A 16787-nucleotide genomic window follows, 5' to 3' on the forward strand; every position below is an offset into this window, starting at 1 on the left:
TCTCTCTCCCTTTCTCTCTACCATCTCTCCCTACTTCAGCCCTACTCTCTCTGCCCCTTGCTCATTCCCCTTATTCGCCCATCCTCTCTCCCTCCATCCCAGCCTCTTTCAAGTTTTTTAAATGTTTTTACTCCCTCAGATAGCATGACTGAATGACTTCTTCTATCCTCCTTGGTCCCAGGGTAATTTGTATTTTCCCCTTATGCCATTAGCGTGCTGCCGGAGGAATTCCATCCCCTTTCCTCTGCCTAGCTACAGAGCACACCCCCTTCCCTGCTCCCGCCCCCCTCCATACTGCTAACAGGCCAGTGAAAACAGCCCACACAGGGAGGGAGAGAGAGGGAGAGGGGGAGACAGAGAGAGAGAGTGCGAGCTCCATCAGTGGCTATACTGACTGCCACTTAGCAGTCCCTGCTAGCCACCTGCCTGCCATACATCCATAGGGAGCTGTCTTGGGAAGGCCAAGCAATGGGAATATTTTCTGCTAACGTGAAGCTACACCCAGAGAGCTAAGCGATGGGACTGTGTCCATCTGAGAGGGATCCGTAGGCAGTAATGGGGACTGGTAGAGTGGGCTGGTAATGCCTCGTCTTGCGACTGCTAGCCAACATGTGGTGTTTGCACTGTAACTCCGAGAAGACCCAGTCCTTACTGGAGCTGGAGCTGGACAGCTGGTAAGGCAGGGTGGTATGGTGGGTGGGTGTACTGTCTGAGCTGTTCGTCTGTACACTTTGTCACTGGGTAAGGTTATCATGACTTGCGATAGGGGGAAAATGCTTCATAAACAGAAGTGTGTGTGTGTGTGTGTGTGTGTGTGTGTGTACAACAATCTCTGTATGCATGCTCTGATATGTATATGACATGAACAGAGTGCTATTCTAGTGACGTGCATAGCATATCCACATTAGCCAAGGTAGATATCTTACAGTAGTGATGGCAGGGTCACGCTAATGAATTCTGTGCTCCCACTTAATGGAATTGCATGCAGATGATGTCGGTGTGTGCCGTTTTGATATCTGCTCTTCTTTTATCAAAACAGACCACTCTCACTTGGCGTCTTTGCATACCTGAATAGAATAATGATAGCTTTACTGAATGTGTTACAGCAATACTGCTACAGTATAGTGCCAGTGCAACTGACATGCATGTGCACTGTATGTCTGTCCATCCTCATGTGTCGAGGATCATTCCATTGCTGTCCTGTAATGGCTGGATCGTCAAGGGCAGGTGCTGAGTGTGGCGCGGCGGATTATTTAATTATTAATTACTGAGAGAATGACAGCCTGGCTGGTTAGCCACTAGAGAGGCACATGACAACTGTCAGGCTCAGGTTCAGACAGAAGCCAGCCAGCACCAGGTCTGACTGGGCCTGTGTGTTGGTGGGGTAAGGACTGGACTGTAGCAGCCTATATGGGCAGTGCTTTGTGCTTTGTGGATGACTGCCAGAGTGACTGAGTGAGTGGTCTGAGGGTGACACGCCACCGGCGAGCCAAGTCGACACTCTTTCAAAAAGGGTCTCTTGTTTTTTACTGCATTCCTGCTGTGCCTGTTAATATCGGACTGTTGGTTTAATACAGAGTGGATTTCTTAATAATATGAATAATGTGCTTCATTAATCAACCCCATAATCAGTGAATCAATCAGGTGAGAGTCATTGGTGCGGAAGGCTGGACTTATTCACTTACAATGGAAAGTAATGCATGGACAAGAAAAATAATGCATCACAGTGATGAAGGAATGGGGCTCGCATGACTAATATATATGATTGTACCACCCACCGTATGTGCCTGTACACAGTCATTTGTATAATAGCACCTTGTGACGTTAATACCAAGTGCCTATTTGGCAGAAGTGGGTTAGCAACACTGATGGACATGGGTGACCATCGCAAGGGAAGGTACTTAAAAAAAAATGGAAATACACATTTTTATTGAGTTGGGTTATTTTACCTCAATGTTGAGAGAGCTAGCACACAAGTGTTTTGCTGCTTCTTTTATACCTGCTGTAAACTGTGTAGGTGACGAATGCAATTGGAATTGATTTTTTTCCATCACAGTAGTATTAGCATCTCTGTGCAGTACATTTGTGGATGGTTAGGGATGACTTCATTGAACCTGTCATAGCCATTAATAACAGTGGCTCAAACCAACATTTCATCTGACTTTTGCGGCGCTTGATATAGGTCAAAGTGGCAGTGGGAGGCTTAGACATACAGTAAGCTCCACAGTGATGATTCCAGGCTAAAACTATTTACAGTAGAAGCATGATTCATTGCTAGACAATGGCAAAATAGGCGTTGCAACAGAATTGCGGTGTGGGTATCCATGTTTCTGCAGGCCAGATGAGACCGTTTGACCCAGAGACTACGTGGGACTGGTGTTCTGTCTAGACAGTCGTTCCTTGCTCATGAGACCGTGTGCCAACTTTCCTGCTAGCACAACCACTAAGACTGAATTAGTTAACAGTAGTTTAAAATTGAGAAGTCAAAATTACAGGAGTTTGTAATCACGACTGTGATGTCGACTACATAACGTCTACCGGAAACTCCTAATGATCCGGCACAGCTAGCCAGTTTCCAACTGTACTACACTGTAAATTCCAATCTGCTTCTATATACTAGCTCTCCTTTGTGAGTTATTTAATAAAGATCCACTAACATGATTCTTAGACCTGAAAGGAGTGTTGTTCAAACAGAATTGTTTTGTTTTCTTCTTCCTAACACTGCGCTTGCACTACATTAGATGGTTGCTGTGTTGTCTGCTTGAACTTTGACCTCCCAAAACATTTCTACACATCTGCGTCTTTGTCGACCACTGTTTGCATATTTATGAGCTCTCTGAGTTACTGGCTGGCGGTAGAGAGAGAAAACATCTGGGTTTTTTGTGTTTGGAGAACATGTGCTGGTGGCCTACTGGAGAGGACTCACTCCTTGTGGTGTTAGGGTGATGGGTGTGGGTTAGGGACTGTAATGCCACATTAAGTTAATCATTTATTCAACTGACTTATGGTGAGATTTTTTTCCCTCATTGTTTCTTTTAGAGGACCAAAGGCTAAATGAGAAAGGGAGTGACATTCTGCCATACAGCAAGCTAAACATATTTCACAGTTGATGAGAAAACGCAGACTGTCACACATGAATGAAGGAATAAGGTGTGTGTGTGTGTGTGTGTGTGTGTGTGTGTGTGTGTGTGTGTGTGTGTGGACGTGTTTAACTATACAAGAATAGTAAACTAACAAACATTTGACCAACTGGGGACACTTTGTTAGTCTCCAGTGGGGTCTCCCCACAAGGCAATTTCTAGGGGGTTTATAAGGTTAGAATTTGGATTAGGGGTTAAAGTTTAAGGTTAGATGTTGTGCTTAAACTTAGGTTGAGGGCTGGGTTTAGGGTTAGGGAAAATAGGGTTTTGAATGGGAATCAATTGTGTTGAAAGGGTGAGTGCTACACTGGAACTCCTCTTGCGCCAAAACCTCCAACCTGCACATAATAGCAGTCCGCTATTCCCAGAACCTCTGCGGATGGGACTCCTCCTCTTTTCCAGGATGGCGGGGATTCTTCTCCCTCTGGACTGTGTGACGGAATACGCTGAGGCCTATGCATGTTTACCAGGAGGGGAGGGAGAGAGGGAAGACCCATCTCTGGGCCCCCAACTGAAAATCCCTTCCAGCTGAGTTGACACACTCCTCCAGTCCTTCCAGACCAGGCAGCGAGCGAGGAGGCTTTATGTCTGGCAGGAGGATCTTAGACCACCAATGCTGCTTCTAGTTTGCTAATATCCTAAAAGACAAGTCAAACTTTATTTAAAGTGGTGGGGAAAGCAATTTGAATCTCTTTTTTTGGGGGGGTGGTTTTTCTTATATTACTTTATTCATTACCTTGCCACTGGTTTACCTTTCTTTTTGGTGATTTGTTCATCCCCATTGTATCTGATTGGCTGAGAAGGACAGTGGGATTTGTAGTCATAACTCAAATAACCAAGTGGAGTCTGTAGATGTGTTGTTCCTTAAAAGCTCTCCTGGGGCGACGTCATCTGAAGCCCTGCTTTCTCCTCTCCTCCTCTCGCTCCCTTCTTTTCACCCTTCACTGCAAAATGAAACATCTGCTCCCTAACACACTGCTGTTTCTTCCTTCCGTTTTTCTTCCCCCCTCCGGTTCTTTTCCCGCCGTCATGAACAACTGACCTGACAGAGGAGAAGTGAGGCTGGCCTTGAAGAGAACAGCAGGACATCCCTTGAAGTCTCTTTCTCTCGCCTTCTTTCTCTTCTTACTGACATTACACCATTTTGGTGGCTGAAGTGGGAGACATGAAAGCAGAGGGAGAATGGGTGATGGATGGAGCTGGAGAAGTGGAGAAGGAGAGGGTGAGGTAAAGAATGCTGGTGAGTGACTTCAGTATTCCATGGGAAGGGCCAGCGCAGTAGAGGAGAGGGAATCGTGCACTGTAAAGCAACCACGTCCACTTAGCTACTATCTTACATGGCCTGACACAATGAAGAACAAACCCACAAAAGCTCTTACACTAGCTTAAAGAAAAGTGGTTCTAAATCTCTGTAGGAAAGATGATTTCACACAGGATCAGGAAAAATAAGTCTTTGTTTATGTGAAAAACACAGCCAACATCATACAGCAAGAGGTTCACTACAACACGGTTCAGGGACTTTATGATCAAATGTATTTATGAAGCCCTTTCTACGTCAGCAGCTGTCACAAAGTGCTTATACAGAAACCCATCCTAAAACCCCGAGCAGCAAGCAATTCAGATGTAAAAGCTATGTCTATTCGGTTCGGTGTAGTCGGTTATGCCAAATAAACCATCACTTCAAATATTCCCCTGAAATGAATATAAAGCATTGTTATCGCTGTTCTCTGGTGGTACTGTGGCAGCGTGCTAGGTGCGCTTGCCTCTCACTCCAGGGAAGGATGCATCGTCACACAGTTTGCCATGACAGATGGTCGGGGACACTCGTCCCCGCGGCGATTATGCAAGAAGTGTGATTTCACTCTGTCACACTGGGTTTGTGTTGGTGCTGCACGCAGTAAATGGGCCTCTGCGTGTGTTGGTGCTGTAGCTAGCTGTCCGCAGATCTAAATGTTCCAGATACCGTACACTATGTGTACATCTAATGTTCCAAGGGAGGCGGTTAGCATTCGCTTACTGTCAAGGTATGCCTTTGTGTAAACCCTCTGTGTCTCAACCCGAAAGAACAGGGAGTTGGCGAGAAAGGGGGTCTTAATGTCATCCACTGTCACAGGAATGTGCTCTGATATAGTCTCTTGAAAAATTTTCGGGAAAGAAGTGGATGGAGTATAACTACGAGTCTTACTGTATTTGTCTTGCTGTGACAATGAGTTAATTATACATTCAATTCAGTCAACTCCCAACATTCAGTTCAACTTGATAAAAGGTATAGCCTATTTATCCCCTAAGGGACAATTATTTTTGCTGGGCTTAAATTGTATATGCAGACAACGTATAACAACATGATACATACTATGGCTGACCCCATTTAGTCACCAGGTCAATTGTATGGTCGATAGGCTGTTGAACAACTGAGACTCGTTTTTTCATGGTGCACAACACGCCTGTCTCAGTGGACTAATCCATTGCGGAGGCAACTGAAATTATATGTGGTTATATTATGTTGAAATAATTGTGTAACACTAATGAATCTAATATTATTTTATAACAAATGCACTTTCTCCCGTGTTAAATGCGGTTCTGAAACATAATATTCAGTGGGCTGTAGAATTGGTGCCTTTCCCTATGTTTGCTATGTGCATAATAGCAAAGTTAACCAGCATATTAATGTGCATAATAGCAAAGTTAACCAGCATATTAGGATTGAATCAATGCGTGGGAGGCAGCAGCAGCAGAAATTAGGAAACAGCCCTTAGCCTAATTGTCTAAGAACATTGAAGAGAAACTTAATTATGTCTATTATCAATAGCGTAACTGTTAAATGTGCCTGACTTTTTATAAATCATCCATATATATTTACAGAAATAAGACAGATCTTTTTTCTGTTGCCTGTTTGAGTGTTTGTTTAATTGCCTACTAATTCCGTGAGCACCAAGCCTCGTGCAATGGCAAAATGTTTTTTTGTCTTTACTATGCTGTAATAAAGGCTTTACAAAATGTTTTCGTTACAACGGACTGGTATTACTTATAATTTATTTAGTGTTTACACTGTTCCAAACAGGCAGAAAAATAATATTGTAATCTAACAGAACTTGTATGTCACACATAATATGCACGCAGCTCTCGCTCCTATACCCTCCTTTTTCTTGATCTCCTTCTTTTTGTTATTACAATTATTATTATGGTCATCATTATAATAATAAGTCATGTCATTATCATTAGTAGGCTTTGTATAGCAGTCTTGTATAACCAACATCGAGCTGTAGGCCTAAGAGCGCATCCTGTTTAGTCTTTATACTGTAAAGACCTACTAACCTATATTTCAATATATATACTGTATATACTGAATCAATCATTCATTCGTTCATGCCATCACACAGCATACGAGACCTTAATGCTTTGAAATGCAATCAAGCATTTGTTTTGCAACTGTTTTTAGTCTGCTGTAATAAAGGCTTTATATATTTATTTTTTTTCAGTTAGAACAGACTCTCTGGTCCACTTATTTAGTGTTTACACTGTTCCAAATGGTCAGAAAAAATTATATTGTAATCTAACCGCAACTATTTGGCACACAATACTCACGCAACGCTTGCTCCCATACCCTCCTTTTTCTGGATCTCCAGTAGCTTCCACAACTAAGTCAAATAAATGTCTTCCACAGTTCTGACTTCCCCTTTCCCTCCTGAACAACCAGTAAACATACGCCTGTTTCAAGTTTATTTTTCACTTCCTCTGCATCCATTTTGCTGTCACTTGTTAATGTGTTTGGAGTTTGTTATAACCAATTTATCGATGTGATTATGATCAGCTATAGGTCAGGCCCTACTGATCACATGCATGCGATGCTTAGATGTTTCACGTAAAGAGAGCAAGGGTTGAGGGAACAAGGAATGTTTTTCCTAAACAAATTATTGATTTCGGTAACAGAACTTTTCAGTCAGAAACAAGTAAGTAAGAAATGGCTAAATTGATGTTGCAGCTTCAGCACGGACAGCGCAATAAACACTTGCTGTGCTGTGGTGCCTTTTCGCTGCAGGAGGGAAGAGAGCGAGACAATACTCTCACACAGGCACTCGCTGTCATTTTTTTAACACAGTGTGACCATCGGGCTCTTTTTTGAGTCATTTGTGTGTCTTAATTATTTAATCGAACAGTGTGCTTAAAGTATCAGACAAGCTCAGTACATACAGTGCCTTGCGAAAGTATTCGGCCCCCTTGAACTTTGCGACCTTTTGCCACATTTCAGGCTTCAAACATAAAGATATAAAACTGTATTTTTTTGTGAAGAATCAACAACAAGTGGGACACAATCATGAAGTGGAACGACATTTATTGGATATTTCAAACTTTTTTAACAAATCAAAAACTGAAAAATTGGGCGTGCAAAATTATTCAGCCCTTTTACTTTCAGTGCAGCAAACTCTCTCCAGAAGTTCAGTGAGGATCTCTGAATGATCCAATGTTGACCTAAATGACTAATGATGATAAATACAATCCACCTGTGTGTAATCAAGTCTCCGTATAAATGCACCTGCACTGTGATAGTCTCAGAGGTCCGTCAAAAGCGCAGAGAGCATCATGAAGAACAAGGAACACACCAGGCAGGTCCGAGATACTGTTGTGAAGAAGTTTAAAGCCGGATTTGGATACAAAAGATTTCCCAAGCTTTAAACATCCCAAGGAGCACTGTGCAAGCGATAATATTGAAATGGAAGGAGTATCAGACCACTGCAAATCTACCAAGACCTGGCCGTCCCTCTAAACTTTCAGCTCATACAAGGAGAAGACTGATCAGAGATGCAGCCAAGAGGCCCATGATCACTCTGGATGAACTGCAGAGATCTACAGCTGAGGTGGGAGACTCTGTCCATAGTTCAACAATCAGTCGTATATTGCACAAATCTGGCCTTTATGGAAGAGTGGCAAGAAGAAAGCCATTTCTTAAAGATATCCATAAAAAGTGTTGTTTAAAGTTTGCCACAAGCCACCTGGGAGACACAGATGAAACCAAAATTGAACTTTTTGGCAACAATGCAAAACGTTATGTTTGGCGTAAAAGCAACACAGCTCATCACCCTGAACACACCATACCCACTGTCAAACATGGTGGTGGCAGCATCATGGTTTGGGGCTGCTTTTCTTCAGCAGGGACAGGGAAGATGGTTAAAATTGATGGGAAGATGGATGGAGCCAAATACAGGACCATTCTGGAAGAAAACCTGATGGAGTCTGCAAAAGACCTGAGACTGGGACGGAGATTTGTCTTCCAACAAGACAATGATCCAAAACATAAAGCAAAATCTACAATGGAATGGTTCAAAAATAAACATATCCAGGTGTTAGAATGGCCAAGTCAAAGTCCAGACCTGAATCCAATCGAGAATCTGTGGAAAGAACTGAAAACTGCTGTTCACAAATGCTCTCCATCCAACCTCACTGAGCTCGAGCTGTTTTGCAAGGAGGAATGGGAAAAAATGTCAGTCTCTCGATGTGCAAAACTGATAGAGACATACCCCAAGCGACTTACAGCTGTAATCGCAGCAAAAGGTGGCGCTACAAAGTATTAACTTAAGGGGGCTGAATAATTTTGCACGCCCAATTTTTCCGTTTTTGATGTGTTAAAAAAGTTTGAAATATCCAATAAATGTCATTCCACTTCATGATTGTGTCCCACTTGTTGTTGATTCTTCACAAAAAAATACAGTTTTATATCTTTATGTTTGAAGCCTGAAATGTGGCAAAGGTTCGCAAAGTTCAAGGGGGCCGAATACTTTCGCAAGGCACTGTATGTAGTTGATTTGATTCAAACAGGGTGTGTCTGTCTATGTATGGAAAAATAAGTTTAAACATTTCAACCAATCGATTGGTCAAAAGAACAGGACGACTCTTGGTCGCGCTATATTTTTTTGGGGGGGGGGGGGCAGCCCTAATATATACATAACCGTCACTTTAAATTTCACTGCAGGACCCTAGTTTTTGCAGTAGTTTATCATTCTGTGTCTGTATTCAGCTAATTCCTCCACGTCCCAGTTGGCAGCCTGGCAGTCTGCTATAGAGCCACATCCACCAACATGTTTACAGAAATCATACTTCGCTGTTTGGTTGAAAGGCAGTTGAATGTCTAAAACGAATACAAAGGCCTCACAAAGCACAATGTGTCCCTTTCAGAGGAGTTTTGAACTGATTGAGCTGCATTGAAGCTGGAGTGGCTTTGGCCGTTTCCTCGATGTCTTTCATGTGTTAACCCCTGTGACTCCTTATCTGTGGTATTCATTCGTTAGTAGTGCTAGTGCCCATCTATAACTCAGAAGGCCCCTACATTTTAATCGGGCAGTTGGAGGGCCTATTTAACCTTTACTGTGGGTGTGAACATGGCGTCAGTATATATTTGGGATGCAGAAGGGTGTGTTGTGAATATTCAATACAGTTACTGTGGTTAGTCTTTAGAAGTGACAACATCCCACTATAAGGCTGGAAATTCACCGTGGTCATGGTCAGGGGATTGACACTGTGGTCAGCTGTGACTCTGACATCTGTTTGTAGGTCACATGTTATAGGGAATCAACCTTGTTTGGTACTTTTGAGTGTGGTGTAAGATGAGTCAAATAGTTTGAATATCAATTTCTATTAACAATTGTACAGTATCACTATTTCTCATTTAGCATATAATGGAAATTGGAAAAGGCATTGCTAAACTATGACATCATTGCTAAAAGCCACACTGGCTGTAGTTTGTATTGCAACTTGAAGATGAATTTCCTTATTTGCAGTGCATATCCAGAAACAAATCCTCCTGGCTCTAACTCGGTAGTTGGCAGTCTCCTGTATGAGGAGGGCAGTGGTTGTATGTACCTAAGAAAAAAGGGGTGTGTCAGGTGTACACTAACAGGTGAAGTCACTATTCACACCACAACACGTCCCGTGTTAAAGTGAAAGCTCCCATGACAAGAGTTAAGACAGGGAGTTATATGGTGAAGCCTCCCATACCCCCTTCCACGTTGACTCATTGAATCGATTTAAGTCGGTTCCAAATTATTGTTAACATTTGATTTATTTACCTTGTCACCGTGCGCTCCAACTGGACTTTGGAATATATATTGGACTCACTTTAGTAGAAGTGAGGCTCCTATATGCCAAACATGATGTAACTGTCATTGGTCACTGGTTGAACTTTGAACTGCCTGGTGCAGACTGAGTTTCCTGGAGGAGCTGCTGTGAGTGTGTACTCAAATCTTCAACATGGTGGACAAGGCATGGAGGAAGAGTTGGCAGTTCATCGAGAACAGGATGTCTCTGCGTGTGAAGAAGCAGTCTTCTCCTACTGTTGAACGTAAGAGTGAGTGAGTACCCTCTCCTGTTTGACTATATGCTGGGTTGAAGGGTTGGGTTGCTCTGGTTAGTTTTGTTGATGCGCTACTTGGTTGATACTGCTGTGTGATTACGTCCTTATCAATATCCTGACTGCGTTGAATTTATTCATAGAGATTGGGTTGGTGACGTGTTAGAAAATGAATAGGGCTGTTAGTCATATTTCAAATAGTAATCAAGGCAAGACCCATTTGCATGCACTTTCAATCAGCGCAGTGTTGAGACGCTGATGTAGGCTGTGTCTAGGAATGATAGTATCAGCACTTCTGAGAAATGACTGCAGTATTTACCCGTGCGAGTCGTGTTATTGCTGAATGCTGCTCTACCACCAACTATTGGCTCGTTAATAAAGTTTCTAAACACACAGGAACACGGACTTCAACCCTCACTGTTTCCTTTGGCTGTTTTCATTTAGACATCCACAGCTTAGTTGGAATTCATGCCGTGGGTACTTGAGTCGTAGACATTTCCTGAACTTTTTCTGCAGCACAATGTTTGAAGTAACATACACACTATGGAAGAATGACAGTGCCAAAAGACTACCGAATGGTCAATGTTAGTGGTGATTACTGTACTTAATAGGTTCTAGTGTAGTAATGGATGAGGTGCCTACTCAATGAGTGTCGGTATGGGATGACTATTGAGAGAGCAGTGGATGAGCACAGGCTATGAAAGCTTTGGGGGACTTTTTTTTCTCTCTGTATCATTGCAGTGTGGAGGGGGTTGAAATACTAACTGTATTTCTTGCTGTGTCATTGCCGTAGACTAACTGTGTATCGCTTTCTCTGTGTCATTGCAGTAGACTGACTGTGTATCTCTTTCTGTGTCATTGCATTAGACTGACTGTGTATCTCTTTCTCTGTGTCATTGCAGTAGACTGACTGTGTATCTCTTTCTCTGTGCCATTGCAGTGTGGAGGGGGATGCGCGGCCCAGTGAGAGTGACGGTGGAGCAAGCTACAGGGGCCCAGTGATAAACCCAGACCGCTTCGAGGGCCCCCTCTACGGCCACGGGGTACAGCCGGGCCCCCAGCGCCCCCCCCGCAGGCCCAAGCTCCAGCACTCGCAGTCCATTCTTCGCAAGCAGGCCGAGGAGGAGGCCATCAAGCGCTCCCGCTCGCTCTCCGAGGGCTATGAGCTCTCCGCTGACCTCCAGGACAAACAGGTATCGTACCACTGTTTCAGACCCACCCTATATATGTCCTATATAGACTTATGAAGCCCTTTTGCAAAAACTCCCAAATTACCTGATATCTTTACTTACCCATAAAGTTTGAGTTACCAAACCAGATCACATAGATGGCGAACTCTTGAAATTCTGTCTGTTGCTACATACTTAGGGAAAACAGCGTTTTGTTCCATACATGGAGTGCAAAGAAACTATCTTATGAGTTCCCTACAAATGGGTGTATTGGTGCCTTTCGGACAACTCAGTGTTGATTGAGGACCTCTTTGCTGAGGAATGTTTTTCATGAGTGTGTTTTAAAAAAATATTTTCTGTGTAATTTGTTGTGTAATTGTAAGATGCAGGGAGTCCTTGCAATAGAGACATTGGTCTCAATAAAACTTTATTTTAAAGACAAAATAACATTTCCCTTACTGAACCTCTGTCAATGACCACACTACACACTAACATCTACAGATCCCTTGGATAAGAAAACAAAACTATGGCATTGCTTTGCTGCAGCTTCTCTGCTCGTCCTTGAAATTTGTATTACTAAGAAATTATAGCCACCTTTCCCTGGAAAGATCAATTCAGTCCCACAAGTGTTTGAGCATTGGTCATCGTTTGTAAAATATAATCATGTTCCTATAATCAAGAAGTTGTGATAATCCGTTCTCCTCTGTCCGTCAGGTGGAGATGCTGGAGCGTAAATATGGCGGACGCTTCATAACCCGGCATGCGGCCCGTACCATCCAGACAGCCTTCCGCCAGTACCAGATGAACAAAAACTTTGAGCGTCTCAGGAGTTCTATGTCTGAGAACCGCATGTCCCGACGCATCGTTCTGTCCAACATGAGGATGCAGTTCTCCTTCGAGGGCCCTGAGAAAGTCCACAGCTCCTACTTTGAGGGGAAACAGGTGTCCCTGACAGACGACGGCACCCCCCTGGCCTTGGTACAGTCTGAGTGCGGGGACATGGAGGTCCACCACCAGGCCAACATGGCGTCTCACCCTGCTTCCCAGAACGACCTGACGGACGCCATCACGGAGTTGGAGGACGCCTTCTCCAGGCAGGTGAAGTCTCTGGCCGAGTCCATTGATGACGCCTTGAACTGCCGCAGCCTGCAGAGCGACGAGGGTCTTGACCCTGAGGCCATGGGCTGCCCCGAGGTAGAGAGAGAGGTGGCCTATCAGGTGAAGCCTCACCGCGGGGTGGCGGGGCGCATGCGAGAGGACATGATGGCGTCCTACAGCGATGTGACTCTGTTTATCGACGAGGAGGAGCTGTCTCCCTCTATGGGGCTTTCGCGGGGGTCAGGTGACCAGCCCTCTAGCATTGAGTCAGACCTACGCCTGCGCTCAGCCAACTCCTCCCAGGAGTACTGGCCCCTGGACACCAAAGATGAGGGGCGTGACACAGACACCAGCTGCCGCAGCACCCCTTCCCTGGAGTGCCAGGAGCAGCGGCTCAGGGTGGACCACCTCCCCCTGCTGACCATCGAGCCGCCCAGCGACAGCTCCGCCGAACACAGTGACCGCTCTGACCGTAGCTCCGTCAAACGGCCGCCCGTCTACGAGCCTCACGGGGGCAGCCACATCGTGGCGTCCTCCAAGGCTAGCCCCAAACACATCTCTCATGGCCCACCCCCGCGGGCGCCCTCCAGGGATGACGAGGCGCCCCTCCGCCACCGCCACCGGGCACTGGAAAGCCACCTGGCCATCAACGGCTCTGCCAATCGGCAGAGCAAGTCTGAGTCTGACTTCTCGGACGGGGATAACGACAGCATCAACAGCACATCGAACTCCAACGACACCATCAATTGCAGCTCTGAGTCGTCCAGGGACAGCCTGAGGGAGCAGACACTCTGCAAGCAGACATACCACAAAGAGACACGTAACAGCTGGGACTCGCCCGTCTTCAGCAACGATGTGATCCGCAAGAGGCACTACCGCATCGGCCTGAACCTCTTCAACAAGTAGGTGCTCAGCTCTGACTGAGTGCTAACGTGGTTGTCCACTGATTGGTGTAATTAAGGGTAAATGAGCAGAGGGGTTCTTATAGAGAAACCGAGGTGACCTATTTACAGTTATCAGAATTGTATTTGGGCCACACAATATAAGGCAATCAGTCTAATTCAAGTAAATTAACAGGGTTAAAGACAAGTCCTATGAAATTGAAAAAATGAATACAATTTGTATAAGGTATATATTTGTGCATTCGTGTAAACTCTTTGTAGACTCATAGGTCTACTTTTATAGGACTGATATTCTGTAGATGAGAAATTCAGCCAGACAGAGTCACTCCATTTTCTGTGCCCTTATTAAATATTAACCACCCTGTTCCTATTGTGGCCACTTCCTATCAGTCACAGAATCAAACACCACACTTGGCTCTGTAAAATGACTGGATAGGTCACATAAGGACATACCTGCTTCAAAAAGGCCTTATTTTGATGTCATGCTAGACGTTTTCCAGTAGGGTCACCTTTGGTGTCAGTTTCATTGTGTCTTGTCTGCTTCAATATAAACACAAACCCTTCTTTCTTGTGTGTCTGCAGGAAGCCAGAGAAAGGCGTCCAGTACTTGACTGAGAGAGGGTTCGTCCCGGACACACCTGTGGGTGTGGCTCACTTCCTGCTTCAGAGGAAGGGCCTGAGCAGGCAGATGATTGGAGAGTTCCTGGGCAACCGTCAGAAACAGTTCAACAGAGACGTCCTGGAGTGAGTACTAATTCTTAAAGGCCAGGTCGTGTGACACTTGTTATTGTCTATCAAACAAACATTGATTGGTGGATCACAGTGCCTTGCACAGGTAGCATTATACTGTAGGCCAGGCCAGAACAATGGATGTACTGTTCCAAGTTCAGCAAGCCATCTTTGCATTCACCGCTCTTAGTTTATATCCTAACTGGGAGGTAATTGTCTTGGAACAGTTGGTGCCAACATTGTGCCCGTTTAAAATTCTACATCTCAAAGTAAGATGGCCGAACTTTGTATATCTGTGGCCTCGGGCCAGCCTAGTAGAACGTCCACACTCTGCTTCTCTCAGCAATCTGCTGCCCATCACACTTGACCTCTCTCAAATGTGCTTCATGTATTTTCAAAGGACTCTAAGGTGGTTCCCCTATCAGATTTTGACAAGTCTTGAACTGCTGGGTGCAGAATGCCCCCCTGATCTGCGCGTTTTAGTTGCGTTAGTGAATGAGATGGACTTTTGTAATAACCACCTTTCCACGTGTAGATTTGAACTAGAGATGGGCACCAATATGGAAAGTACATATCGATATCAGTTGCATTTTTACATTTGATATTGATATCATATCAGAATTTGCTGAACTTGCTGTTAAAGCTGGAATCCTTAGTTTCCACATCAATTTTTGGTCTTAATTAATGATATACCCATTGATGCTTGACACTTATGTTTACACTGTTTGTAAACAAAGTAAATGTAAACAAACACTTGTATAGCCTCTCAACATAGTTTAATTTGTATATCATGGATGGTCAGTCCTGGCATACATGGCGCTCGCTTTGAATGTGAGAGTGGTTACATTTCTCCCGGCCCATCCCTCAGTTTTTGACCATAACATAGGTGGGGGTGACTGCTTTCTTATTGTTTCAATTAAGGATTCCAACTTGAAAACTATACAAATCAATGACATATTTGTTGGTTAGGGAATTCATTGGTTGGTTGCTTGTGGGTTCCAGCTGTGTGGTGGATGAGATGGATTTCTCGTCAATGGAGCTGGACGAGGCACTGAGAAAGTTCCAGAACCACATTCGGGTCCAGGGAGAGGCCCAGAAGGTGGAGCGCCTCATCGAAGCCTACAGGTGAGCCAACCGATAGACAGGTCCGAGAAGCATATGCTAGGTAGACAGCCACGTTAGGATGGGGGGGGGGGGGGGGGGGCGTATAAGCACACCTGTAGACTGAGGATGAGGGGCTATTCACGTAGGCAGGTTTGGCCAAGAGGGTACTACAGGTCAGTGATAGCATTTTAAAATGATAACAGTGTAATCAACATCAACCAAAATACTATAATCGCTAGAGTACTACTGCACATTTAGTTTTGGATAAAGTTTTCTCATTTACGAGTGAACTAATAGTTCTTCACTCTTTTGCGTTACATTTTCAAATGTAATGCAAATGTTGACCAATGTCTTGGAAATGCAAGTCACTGCTGACTTTGCTCACAACACCGCGTTGGCTAAATGACTTATTAATGCGTAGAGGGACTTGGTGCTTCAGTTGCTTTTGCTTGAGTAAATAGGACAGTTCCTCACGCAATGCTGCGATAATGATGACACGCTACACACACAATGTTGACAGTTATGGACCATCATGTGATGCATTGTATGCTGGCTTTACACATTTTCACCAGCAAGTCAATAAGACAAATGTTGACATTGTGTGGACAAAAATCCGGTTTTATATTCAAATGCATTCTATGATGGCTCTCAATGTCAAAAGCCTCTGACTCTTTTCACCTCTGACATGTGATGTCGTCTCCCTTTCCTGTTGTTTGTATTCCAGCCAACGCTACTGTATCTGTAACCCTACGGTAGTGCGACAGTTCCGGAACCCTGACACGATCTTCATCCTGGCCTTCGCCATCATCCTCCTCAACACAGACATGTACAGCCCCAACGTCAAGCCGGAGAGGAAGATGAAGCTGGAGGACTTCGTCAAGAACCTCCGAGGTGAGAGAGGGGGGGGGGAAATGTCAGGGTTTCTGAAAACAAAGCTGAGACATTGTCCTCTACATATTTTAGAGAAAATAAAGAACTATAAAATCAACTCAAAAACTTAATCAAGTGAGTGTAGGACATTCACAATGTGATTTATTCACCGCTTTAACAAGGCACACCTGTAACAAAGCTATCTATCTGGATTGAAAGAAGAAAACACACATCCACTACAGCGCAACAGCACAGAAGTAGGGCAAAGAATAAGCCACCGCAAATGGAACAGGTTCATTTGTGCTACGGGATTAGCGTTTCAATCACGAAAGCAACATTTTCATCACACACAGATGAAAACAATACATTTTGTCACGGGGAGGGTGACGATGTAGCGATGACCTTGACAGAAATGTGTTAACACTAATTAATT

General features: G+C 44.3%; 1 protein-coding gene across 13 annotated transcripts in view; it reads left to right on the top strand.

Annotated features, from left to right (window-relative positions):
• Positions 1-16787, top strand: part of LOC139416277 (IQ motif and SEC7 domain-containing protein 1-like) — a 192965-nt gene that overhangs the window by 154837 nt on the left and 21341 nt on the right. For 9 of the 13 annotated variants that reach the window (XM_071164740.1, XM_071164746.1, XM_071164744.1 and 6 more), the window contains 5 exons: positions 11423-11675; positions 12366-13651; positions 14234-14395; positions 15383-15505; positions 16209-16375. In XM_071164740.1, the coding sequence (XP_071020841.1) occupies positions 11423-11675; positions 12366-13651; positions 14234-14395; positions 15383-15505; positions 16209-16375 (1991 nt within the window). Of the gene's footprint in view, positions 1-346; positions 675-10332; positions 10484-10882; positions 11067-11422; positions 11676-12365; positions 13652-14233; positions 14396-15382; positions 15506-16208; positions 16376-16787 lie in introns of those variants that run through there. The other 4 variants (XM_071164742.1, XM_071164748.1, XM_071164741.1 and 1 more) reach the window with 4 other exon arrangements.

The sequence above is a fragment of the Oncorhynchus clarkii genome, chromosome 9, assembly GCF_045791955.1.
Source record: "Oncorhynchus clarkii lewisi isolate Uvic-CL-2024 chromosome 9, UVic_Ocla_1.0, whole genome shotgun sequence".
In the NCBI taxonomy this organism is placed as follows: domain Eukaryota; kingdom Metazoa; phylum Chordata; class Actinopteri; order Salmoniformes; family Salmonidae; genus Oncorhynchus; species Oncorhynchus clarkii.